Here is a 12,091-nt window from a genome sequence, read left to right as displayed (position 1 = left end):
GGAGGAGAGGCGGACCCGCCAGTGTAGCGAGGTTCTGGCTGTTGTAGAGGGGGTAGGGGTGGAAAGATAGAGATGCAAGCAGCAGCTCTTGTGGTTTTGTCTGACTATGGGAAGAAGGACAGCCCCTGTTTCCACTGTTTGCTGTGGACAAGCGAAGCCAATTTCCTGCTCCAGGTGCTGGATTTCATCTGCCCCACCACTGGAACCACTGCCCCAGGTGTACGCGGAGGGCTGGTCGTTAAACAGGCTGAGGACTCACGGAGCTGGACACCCGAATGCCGTGGTGCTGCGGATGCCTTACGCCCTGCAGCTCCATGGCTTAGCTCCATGAGCTGCCTCTCCTCGTTACTATAACAGGAGCACTTGCTATATATCTTGCACTATGTCTTGTAATTCCGATGTTCGTTTGGTTTTACAAGCACTGCTGCCGGTTCGATATGCAAGCTGTAAAATGATGGCTATAATCAAATCTTATACATCATGGGATGAAGTGATGGTTTATGGCCATCATAAAAAAAACTTCCCCCATGCACAATGTTGCATAATTAGCCAATTGCCTGGAAGAATTTCGCTGCCTTTCTTTAATGTCAATCTCAGTGAATGGTTTCCAATTAATAATTTAGGAGGAAAAGAAATCCTTTGCTTAATAGGATTTTCATAACAGATTTCTAGGATGTTTTCATTACTTGGGAACAGTTTTCATTCTGCTATCAAATCTTGTTCTGTCTGTTTTCCCTGCACTGTAAAGCTGATAAATCTCTCGCACACGGCAAAGAACCGTATCAGCAACTTATTTAATCACTCAGGCCATGTGGTACAATATCCAATATACTTTTCAAGTTGCACAAAACTAAGAGAACTAGTGTGTATTTTGGGATGTAAAATAAAATTCAATGTAACATTTCTGCTGTAAGTGACATTTTCAGATTTACCATGAGTCACCCAATGGCAGCTTTTGTTGTATTACAGTTATTTTCTAAGCAAAATATACATGAGCGTAGAGATACCTTGGAAACAACAACACCATGTATACTGAGACAGTTGTAAAACTCCTTGACTTCATCTTACGTATAATCTGAATATTTTGTGGCATTTCATAGCAGTGAAACAGAACTCGGAAAACTGGCCTGAGCCACTAATTACAACAGAACAAAGCAAGGTGGTTCCACCTCAGCCCATCTTCCCAGGCTGCGTAATATCCAACCCGTTATGCAACCCAGTGCCAGGCTTCAAGGTATAAAGCTATTTGATAGGAGAAGTGATATGGGCATTTACTGTCCATTATTATCAGAGAGAAATCCCTAATATTTCCTGAAAACAGGAAAACCATTCCAGTATGTTTCACAGACATTTTTTCACTGCTGCTTCTCTGGCATCGAGTCATTCTCGCACTTCTTTCAGTGTGGGCTTCAAAGAGGTAGAGAACAGTAAGGAAGGCTGGAGCTTTTAGCATCTCTTTTACCCCTATGTTGTGGCATTTCTTCTTAGGAAACACTGAAAATGAGTTGGAGAAGGCCCACCTCTGGGTGGGATGATGACGGAAGGCAGATCTCCAAGAAGGGAAAATTCTGACAGTTCTGGTCGGTGCAGTTAGACCAAGGGATGGTGAGGAGGATGGCCTGCTCTCTGCTGTGCATCCTGCCACTGCCCCAAACAAACCATATCTCTTGTCCAATTTCTCTATTTGTAAAGTAGAGTTTATTGGTGGTCGTATTGCCTGGGCGTCACAGCTCTTCGTGTCTGTCTCAAGTTCACTGAGAAGTTATTTCATTTCATTATTACTGTGACTTGGTAGCGCCCATTACTGCTGTCACAGCAAAATCTGTGTGCAGGGCAGGAAAGAAGTGAAACAATACGAAAAATCAGCTCACAGTTCAGAATTTGGTGTACACGCCATGAGTTTATCCTGGGAAAGCCCCAGATGACTTTCCTCTGTGTTAGGTTCTGCAATGTTTAGACATTTAACACAGTCTGAGTACTTAATAACGGCTCGGAGACCGAGGGGTCTTTAAAGATATTGTGAAATCAGAATAGAGACTGTTTATAAAGATACGGGCTTTAGTATACCAAGAAAGAGACTCCTGGTGCCCCTCCAGTCCCCTCCTTGCCCTCTGTGCCCCTGGGGCCATGGCCAGTCCCTTATGGGATGCAGCAGGGTGGTAGCGGGGAGTCTGGACGCAGACAGCTCCCTCGGCTCCCTCCCTGCCCCTGTCTGAGCCCCGTCCCAGAAATAACCAGTGTCACCGGCGTGCCTTCTAGGACAGCGCAGAGCTGCTAACGGCGCTGCTGCACGGGGGAGCTGACATCCAGCAGGTCGGGTACGGAGCTCTGACCGCCCTGCACATCGCCACCATCGCCGGTCACCACAAGGTACGCTTCTCCTTCGCGGTGCGGGAATGGTTTCGGTGAGGGCTGGTAGCGGCAGGTCGGTTTATTTTAGATTGATGCCGTTTGAAACAGAACGGGTTAAGTACAGATGAATTTTATTTCATTTTTTGTGCATTTGGGGAAAACCGTACCTGTGCTCATATTTTTACATCGAACAAGCATGCACAAAGGGCACAGTTCTGTTTGTACATCTCCCACCTTTATGTAAATGTCTTTAACGTCTCGGCGATACGTGGCATTGTTTTCTAGGTACCAGAAGTGTTAACCAACAGGAACATGATGCAACACGCTCACTTGTACGTGTCAGGATTTCTGAGCCTGGATACAGAGCAAGGCTTCCAAACACCATCTTTCTGAGAGGGAAGGAAGCTGAGTAAAGGAATTTTATTCCCTCTTCCAGGTGTCACGGGCTCTGCTTCACAGCCCTGTGATCTCCATCTCAGAAAGGGACAGAGGTTCTTAGTTCGGAGCTGGTTTATACTTCAGAGTAGTGCAGAGAAAACTGTTGTCAGGGTAAGTCTAGCATGACTCTCAGACATCCATACTGATGGGTTGGAGACATCACTCTGGGGAGCAGAGGAAGGAGGAGAGCGGTGGCATTCCCTGGATGCCTATAATCAGGTCCTTCCCTTTTTAGACGTGCTGTCAGTCATGAATCTGTTTTCTTATCATTTACCACCTCAGTTCAGTCATTTCACACATCATCTCATTTCTGTCACCCTGGCAACAGCTCACTCAGTGTCCTTTATTTATTTATTTTAATCTCTTAAAGTACTGGGTGTGGGAAATTACCTTGGTAATGAAGGGTTTATGGCTGTAAAGGTGCTTGTGCATTCAGCTGCTTCGCTTTTTATCTCCTTGGGGTCCATTAAGCATGCAAAGATTTTGTCCTCTGCCTGAGTGAAGGTTTTAACTTACACAGAGTGCTGGATTAACCTATGGAGACAGAGACATCAGAGTTCTTTAAAGAGAGATCATCAGCAAGAAATGCAAGAAAAAATAACTAAAGACAAAGGAGAAGATACAGGTGATATGAATACTTGCCTTCAAGCTGTGAGTTTAGTTGTGCATCTTAGACTTATAAATTCAAATGTAAGAGTTTGGCTGGATGACCAGGACAAAGCTGAGCGCAGTTTTCAGCAGAAAGAAGAACCTCTGTGTATGCGCGTAGCAGGAAGAAACACATGTCCCATGAGCTCCCAAGTTACAGCAGTCACTGGGCGTGCAGGCATCTCCCTGCCACATTTCCCGTCCATCACCTTGTACACACACACACACACACACTGGTCACTATATGTATGCAGTAGAAATAGTTGCATAGTTAGGTGTATACTGAAAGTGAGAACAGACACTTATTTTCAAACAGGCATTTTTGTTGGGGAATTGATAAATCTTTAGAAATTTTCCATACTATCTCAATAAATCTGCCCACATTTGAATGCCTGGTCTGAGAAACTAAGAGCCTACCCACTGAGGTTCAGCTGAGGAAAGGAGATGCTTCTTTGTTTACACAGTTCAGACTTTCTTTGACTTATTGTTTCTGAAGAAATTATCAGATCTCTGGGTCAGTAACTATATGCCAGATTTTCTATTTTATTTAGGCTTTCAAAGATGCCAGTAGCTCTCTATTGGAATTTGCAGTCAGGATTTTAATTTCCAATTAAGTTAATCACATATCTGAATTACTTTGAAGCTTTTGAAAATGGCACTAGGCACCTTTGCGAGTTTTTGCACTTGATATCTTCGAGTATTTCACCTTGTGCACTAACTGCACGTATGTACAGAGACAGTGCTTGACACCACGGTACTCGTTGCAAGGCTGAAATTTCTGTGGAGTCTGTGGGCACTGATGCAAACAATGATCCCAAGAGTAGAGCAGTCCCTGGGAGAGACCAGCCACGCTTCGCAAACACAGCTCTGAACAGCTTGTGCACCCTTAGTGAACTTTCTGCCATAGCTTGTCTGCACGAGGCTGCCTGGCTGTGAGCGTGAGAGAGGCAGAGATTCACTGGAGCAACTGCTTTATTGCTAATTATTGTGATGAGTACATGGTAGGTCCCATGGGAGGGAGACGTTGTGTCAGTGTTCCCCCCATTTCTAATGGAGACACACGTTACCTGGTTTCGCCCTCTGAAGGCTATACATATATCATACGTCTATCCCTCACCTGTGTGTACATTTAAAAGTATATGTGTGTGTGTGTACCAAAATGATTTAAACCCAACAGGTATGTTTGTGCCTCTTGTCAAAGCCTGGATGCACAGAGGCAGAGCTGGTGACAACCTCGTGTCACCGAGACAATCTCTGTGTGCGTCAGGAAGGTCAGGCTGGAGGAAGGTGAAAACAGCCTGCGGGTGGTCGCACCAAGGAGCTCAATTACAAAGCTGCCAGCCTGCGGTGTGTCAGCCCCTCCAGCCGCGATCGGGGACGAATCGATCTGCAGCATCCTCGCGCACGCTCACCAAGCGAGGGAACCGTCTGTGAGCTGGAGGTCAGCGCTGCAGGTGGGGGAACGAGGCTCCTCCGTGTGTCTGCCCAAAGCGGGGCTGAGCGCGAGTGGGACGGGGTGTCTGCGCTCTGGCGTTACATCCCGAGCTCAGAGGCATCCTGACGTTCCCCTCCAGCACACATACATGTTTTTAATTAGCTTACTGGAAATCCCTGTGTATCCTGTAACTATAAAGCAGAGCAGGAGCCACCATACCTGACTGTTTGAATGGCAATGGGACATCAACCGGATTCTTAACTCTTTCATCGTCTTTTTCACTTTCATGAAGTACCTATTGAATGTTTCCTCTGGGGGAAATACAAAACACTCTTCTCTGCGTTGGGTTTCAGGTAATTTTTAAAATTGTCTGGGCCTTGTCTTGCAAATGCCAAAGTCAGCCCTGGTATGTGTCTCATGGCTTCAGCTCCTGCTGAGGTTATGGAAAAAGAGGAGTGCTCAGAATCTGACAAGAGTAAGACCATTACCGTGATAAGAAATAACTTATGGTGAGCATTTTGAAATGCCCCTTATTTCTTCCTGGGGAATGATCAGATCTTTATCAGAAGCATTCTCCATCAGTGGAGTGGGACTCTATAAACTCCTTTGGTTCATCTGCTGGTCTGGGGATTGAAGATTTACAGCCCCAGTGCAAGCTTTTTCTTTGCTTCTTCATGTAGCTCTGAAATTTCCGGTCAGCTCAGAAGCTCCTCTGCTAGATTAAATAGCTTATTTTGTCCACAGCTTCATTAATTGTCATGGAAATAGGGAATAACTTTTACAACCCCCTGAAAAATAGAATAAATTTAAGAGTGAGAAAACAGATTTTTGGTCATCTTCCTAGTTCCAGTAAGATAAATAATTATACCATTAAATAAACGAACAGCAGAGGTGTACACAGCAACCTGTGCAACGTGATCTCTTGCTGCAGAAGAGGACTGACTATATTTAAGAGAAAGAGAGAGAGAGCTGGGGGGAAATTGCTTTGTTCCCCACTTCCCTGGTCCATCTATGGCTTTTGCTCCGTCACCCCGCCTGAAACCACCGGAGTGATCAGTTCTCTGAGATTCGGACACTGAAGGCGATCAGCTCCAATGGAATGTCCCAGCTCCTTTGAGCCGGTGCGGTGTATAAATATTTCATCTGCTCTATGCATCTTACTTCACCAAAGCTATGCTGTTTGCTTATTTTATCTGTTAATGGAAACTGAAGTTCTCAAGGGGAAGAATGAAAAATTAATGAAATAATGAAAAATTATAAAAAAAGCTGATGACCATATTAGAAACATCACCCAATAAGCTTAATAAACCTCTCGTTAAGTCTGCTCTTTTGAAATGTCTCCAGCCCAGGGAGGTCATTGCTAAATCAATAATGCAGGTGCCTCGTGCACATTCCTGTGTTGTCCAGTGTCAACCGTGCTGGAAAACCAGAATCATGGCCCATTTCATTTTATAAATTGAAGTTGTCGTTCTGAGATTGCAGCATCCACAGAGGTGTGAACTGGAGCGGGGGTCCCAGGCAGGATGACCCAGTGCTGGTTCATCTGCAAACTGAGAATCTGGAGTGTGGACGTGTTTGTAGCAAGGACCTGCTGGGGAAAAGGGAGTTGGTCTCATCTTATGGATTCTCTGCGGTAATAAGTCCCTTTGTGTTTACAAGTCGCGTGTTACATCAGGATGTCTGTCACCTCCTCTCTTCACTGGGATTTTACTAGTAACAGGAGGGAGTTCAAAGGATTTAAGAAGCCTTGAAGAATCCCATTTATGTGAGCCTGTTCAAACGGTTCACCGAGTCCCCGTTCTCTTCCTTGACTCCCTGCACCTCATGCCAGTGCTGCATCTTCCCAGCCCTGTGTCTCATCCTGAACCAAATTTTCAGACCTTTCCAGAGTCATTCCAGAAGCAGGAGTGCGGCGACGGTATCCGTGTGGCATCAACATACGTGACTGCACACGCTGCAGGAAAACGGGGAATCAAAGACCCTCGGAACGTGCCTGAGGGTCAACCCGTGACAGAGAGGACTGTAACCGACGAGTTTGGGATTCATGAGCTATTTCTAGTGGCTACCCTGCAACAAAAGCCATCCTGGGGAGAGGATTCTATTTCCAGACATCAGCACCTGCGTCTTTCATTAATGATTTATCTGTGGCCTGTGTTTCATCTGATTGGAACAGCCAAGATAAAAGAATGGGCGAAAGCTCATTGCTGCTCTGATGCCTGTCCTCATGCCTTACAGAAGAGCATATATTAAATATTTCAGTAGACCTTGTCCTAAGAAAGACAATTAATTGCACATTCATCAGCAAGATGTATTTGAAGCATTCAGAACCCCCTTTAGCAATTTCTTAATTCTCTCTGGTAGAGCTTGTTCTGAAATTCCTACAGACACGCGGGGAGCTAGGAGTTGTAATCATTTAATGCAAAGAGACTTTGCAGGACATGACTGATCATGTCTACATTTGCTAGATTGGAGGGAATTAGGCAAATGTTTGCCACTAATCGTATTTTTATTTTAATCACTTAATAAAGGAACTCTGAAAATCATGATAGATTGTTAGATATTTTCGTGTAAGGCTGTACAGAGGCTCGCACTGGTGCAAAGACGGTAAGTGTTGAAGTTGTCTTCTCATTTAAATTTTACCTGCTGAAAAGTCAATAATCATTGATTTTATTTTCTTAGAGGATTTCTTATCCCTTGCCCTTGTCCAAAAGACAAAGTCCTTATGTAATCTGTCTTGTATTTTATTTTGTTGACTCCTTCTAACCTTCATCAGGACTTAATTAGTTGTCTTTGAAGTGAACCTAATTGACTTGAATGTTCAAAAAGATTCTGAATAAGCCTTTCATAAGAGAGTTTTCGGAAAAATAACAAAGAGTATCGTTCAAAGTGTTCGAAGTGTTGTTTTGAATTAAAGATTGGTTATGACTTCTAGCTTCTGGAAAATAATGTTGGCACAGATGGCGACCATTTCCCATCATTGGCATTCAGAGAGGTGCTAAAGAGCAATTCCACAGGAACACAGCGATCCCCCCTCCTCCAGCCTGTCGCCAGCAGAGTGGCTTAGTCCTTGCATCACCTGGGTGCCTCCGGTACCATGCTGGACCTGTTGAAGCCTTGGGTTCTGGAGAGACAGGATTGTCCCTGAACGCTGCTTCCCGGGGTGCTGACAGCTGATACCCTGGTGAAACGGTTAAAACCAGCAGGAAACAGACACACCGGGGTGTGTCAGGGAATGGACCTTACACAGAGGAGGCATTCAGACAGTCTCATGGAAAACAATGCATTTCAGTTTAACTTGTATAAAGAAATAATCCCTGTGCACCAGTGTTGCCTGGTAACAGGTCTCCATCCTCTGAGTACTCGGAGTGACGTGGGTTTGAATGCCTGGCCCCGCTGTTGCGTGTGTGCAGAGGTTTGGTGGGCTCAGCCCGGACTGCCCTTGGCAGCAACGTGCATCTCGCAGCCCGTGCTGATGGGTGTCACCGGCGGAGCCCCGGTGGGGAGGTGCAGGTACAAACCCCGCAGCATCCGAGCTGCCCGTGTCCCCTTGTCATTGCTCCCCATTGCCAGGGAGGTGTCCCCGGTGCCTGGCTGTGCTGTGGGTGGTTGGCGGTACAGCATCCTCCATCACCATTAGCTGCAAAAATTAACATGCTTCAAAATGATACGTAGAACTACTCAAATAATCCATAGCAAAAGCCCCTCAGTGTGTATAGAGGCTCCCTTGTGCTTCCAGAAATCAGCAGCCCTTCGGCTTCAGTGTATAATCCAACGTGGTCTCCTTCAGACTTCTATTCTGACAGTTATTCAGAAAGCCAATGTGTGATAATTCATAGCTGCCCAGGAAACACTGGCCTCCTGAAATACCAAAAAAGGGGAAATTTGAAATAAAACAATTAGGGTTATTTATTGAAGCCAAAGGGCTATTATCTTCTAAAATACAAAGAAATCTTTACACACTGAGGGAACTGGGCTTGAGGATTTACCTTCACACATTTACATTTCAAAAGATCTTTCATTCAGGTTTTTTCTTTTTTACTTCTAAAAGCTCAGATATGTTTACTGCACTTTGTTCATAATGGTTAAAAGAAAATTAAAGGTTACTCTGAGAAATTCCAAACAGTCATTTCTGTGCCTTTTAGTTCGTAAATCAGTCTTTTTACTGGCAAACACACTTTCAGGCTTATTTATAAAGCACCAGTGACATTCAGCGTTCAGTTACAGTACTGGGAGTTAATCACTTTTACGGGTTGTACACAGCTCCTCACCTTTACAGCTCACTTGTTTGGGGCTTTTTGCTTTTTCTTTTTTTTTTTTTTTTTTTTTTTTGAACTGGTGATGCATCATTTTGGAATCTTGTTTTACTAGCTGACCACATCTGTAGTGTGCTTCTAACCGGAGTTTTCTCTTTGTTTCCCCGAGGCTGTTGACATTCTTTTGCAGCACGGAGCCTATGTGAATGTTCAGGATGCGGTTTTTTTCACCCCACTGCATATTGCTGCCTATTACGGCCAGGAACAGGTAAGGACATGGGGGAATTCCAGAAAGCAGAGAGGTGGAGCACCGAGGCAGAGGCAGCTCTACATTTAGTGTTGGATAGTTTTGCTCTACATTCCAGAGGGTCCTGCCATGGAAAGGCATCACATGCCGAAGTTACGCTTCCAAGTCAGTCTCTGGTTGCTCCAAGAGTCTGAACATGAACAGGAAAGTTACACACTTTGATCCTCTGTGCTAGACCCCAGCAAAAATTTCTGTCTTCCCCTCTAGACCTCTTGATTGTCTCACTAGCTTTGATAACCTGTAAAAAGTCTTGCACCCAGAGGCGTGTTTCCCTGGATGTTTATTCATCCCACATTTTGGAGATAACGTAAGGGATGTGAGTACACATTCTAACACCTTTCCAAGGCAGTGAACATCACTTCCCAGTAATAATTAAATGGCAATTCCATTGCTTTTCCTCGAAATTCACAAAGCAAACTGTGGCTGCTTTTAAGTGAAGGGATCCTTTAGAGAGCAGGGTTTTCCACGGAGCACTGTGCCCATGACGCGTCCAGCCGCGCTTGCTTCGCTCACATGGATCACGGACTTACTGAAGCATAAGCTGAAGTTCTGACCAAAGCTGGCACCGAACCTCCCAATGCTCTTTCTTTTCCTAAAGCATATTTGACATCCAGTTAATCCAGCAGTCCGGTCGTTGGCCCTGAATAGCCCTTTTGTGTGAAATGTAATAACGGGTCTGTTTGGGCTTATGCAGGTCATTCTCTACACGTTTCTTTGGCTAAAAGCATGTATTCCAGGATATTTTCAAGTTTCAAAGGATGACCTCTAGGTAGAGTGTATTTTTCATTTCAGTGACATGTTCCTTTGAGTGCGCTGGGGAGCTGCTGTAGGCAGAGCTCTTGAAAGAGCCGAGCCCAGATGCACGGATGATTGCAAACGCTCCACTTGTGGTGGGGTGAGAGCAAGGGTGTGAGCCACAGATGTCTTCCTTCTTTTCATATGTGTGTGCCTCATCGTCCAGTAACACCAAGAAAAACCTTGCATGCTGGGCTGGGAGATGAATTTGCTTATTTGCCATGAGCCACTTCTGAACAGATAGTCACAGTCTTGGGACATGCTGCTCAAAGCACACACGGTGCTCTTGTGGGAAGAGACACCGCTCAGGAGGGAAGCTGAGGCTCTGGCATTTGTGGACTTTGAGGGCATTTGCTTTATTATGCTGACTGGTCAGTTAAACAAATACGAGTCTTGTGTCTATCCCTTACATAATATTTTAGAGAATGAATGAGCACTTGCTTTTGAGAATCTGAATGGTTTTATGGATATGTGGCTTAAAAATGAAATTTCTATTGAACCTCCTCCTTTGAAGAGATACCGACATCTGTTGCTACCCAATGCAATATTCTATCTGATTTTGTCAAAAGGTTTGTTTTCATGTGATGCTTTAACTAGCCTTGCTGAAATATTTAGGTAACCCACCTCTTACTCAAGTTCGGAGCCGATGTGAATGCAAGTGGGGAGGTTGGAGACAGACCTCTCCACCTGGCCTCTGCCAAAGGCTTCCTCAACATCACAAAGCTCTTGATGGAAGAGGGAAGCAAAGCTGATGGTAAGAAAAAATCAACTTTAACTTTGTGTTTTGTAAGCAGAGTCAGGCCTTGAATCTTGAGTGTAGTTTCCTGACACACATTCCCTGTGTGTTTGTGCACCATCTCTGGGAACTGAAACAAACACGTAGCAGCTGGAGGGTTTTCTTCACTCCTTGAGCTTCTCTGCAAAGCGCTGCCGTTCCTCAGCGGCTGCGAAAGCAGGGACGAGAGCCCCGGGGCTCCTTCCTTGCTCAGGATGCCCAGCAGTGCCGAAAGCAGCATCCTTCAGGGACCACTGCTCCTGCTCTGCTGTTTCTCCCCAGTTTCCTCTTTGCACAATTTTGACAGTGTAAGTTTACTGTATTCTCTGAGCCTTGCCTACAGTGCACACATCCCGCGCACGCAGGAAAAAAAGTGCAGAGGGAAACAGCACGACTCAGTACTTTTTTCAAGCGTGAGCTCTTGAAGTTTCAGTCTCGATACGTGTGCGCTGAACTGATATAATCACAATAAAAGGGGGGAAAGAAGAGACACTCACTCACCATAACAAGCCAGTGGGAGGTTCCCTATCAGCCAGATAGTTTATTCCAAAAGGAAAAGAATCTGGGACACTGTTTCAGATTTTTTTCTTTAAAATCAGTGTCTTCAGCACTGGAAAAAGAAAAAGGAGGCTGGAAGCAGGAGGTCTTCTGCTCGCAAAGTATCACCCTTTGAAACCTGGCATAAATACAGGAGCAGAGGAACAACTCTTAAATGCCCAGGAATGAAAGTAATTGGTGAAATAACCTGCAGAAATGTTGGCAGTATTCTGTGCAGAACGGTAATTGGTGTCACAAACCTGAGCTGTTCCTTTTAACGCAACCTGACTGACTCGTTGATCAGCGCTGGGGCCATGGCAACAGAATCAGACTGGAGAGGTGAGAATGCCGCTGGAATATAGCAACACTTGCAGTCTGACAAAAGCCAAAGTTCTTCTTCAACCCAACCACAATATATGAGAAAAACAGAGAAGAAATGTGCTGCCCATGTATATATACATCATCACAAATGTTCCCATGTTACCTCTGCATGTACATCAAACCAACACGGTACACGTACCAGGGGTTCTCTACATACTCATCATTTCTTT

General features: G+C 45.0%; 1 protein-coding gene across 1 annotated transcript in view; it reads left to right on the top strand.

Annotated features, from left to right (window-relative positions):
* Window positions 1-12,091, top strand: part of LOC104470976 (serine/threonine-protein kinase TNNI3K) — a 24,715-nt gene that overhangs the window by 6,544 nt on the left and 6,080 nt on the right. Inside the window, exons 5-7 of the mRNA XM_010086120.1 lie at window positions 2,260-2,370; window positions 9,296-9,394; window positions 10,844-10,982. Of these exons, the coding sequence (XP_010084422.1) occupies window positions 2,260-2,370; window positions 9,296-9,394; window positions 10,844-10,982 (349 nt within the window). The remainder of the gene's footprint in view (window positions 1-2,259; window positions 2,371-9,295; window positions 9,395-10,843; window positions 10,983-12,091) is intronic.

This window comes from Pterocles gutturalis, unplaced genomic scaffold (genome assembly GCF_000699245.1).
Source record: "Pterocles gutturalis isolate BGI_N339 unplaced genomic scaffold, ASM69924v1 scaffold47720, whole genome shotgun sequence".
In the NCBI taxonomy this organism is placed as follows: Eukaryota; Metazoa; Chordata; class Aves; order Pterocliformes; family Pteroclidae; genus Pterocles; species Pterocles gutturalis.
This window is presented reverse-complemented; position numbering and strand designations above follow the sequence as displayed.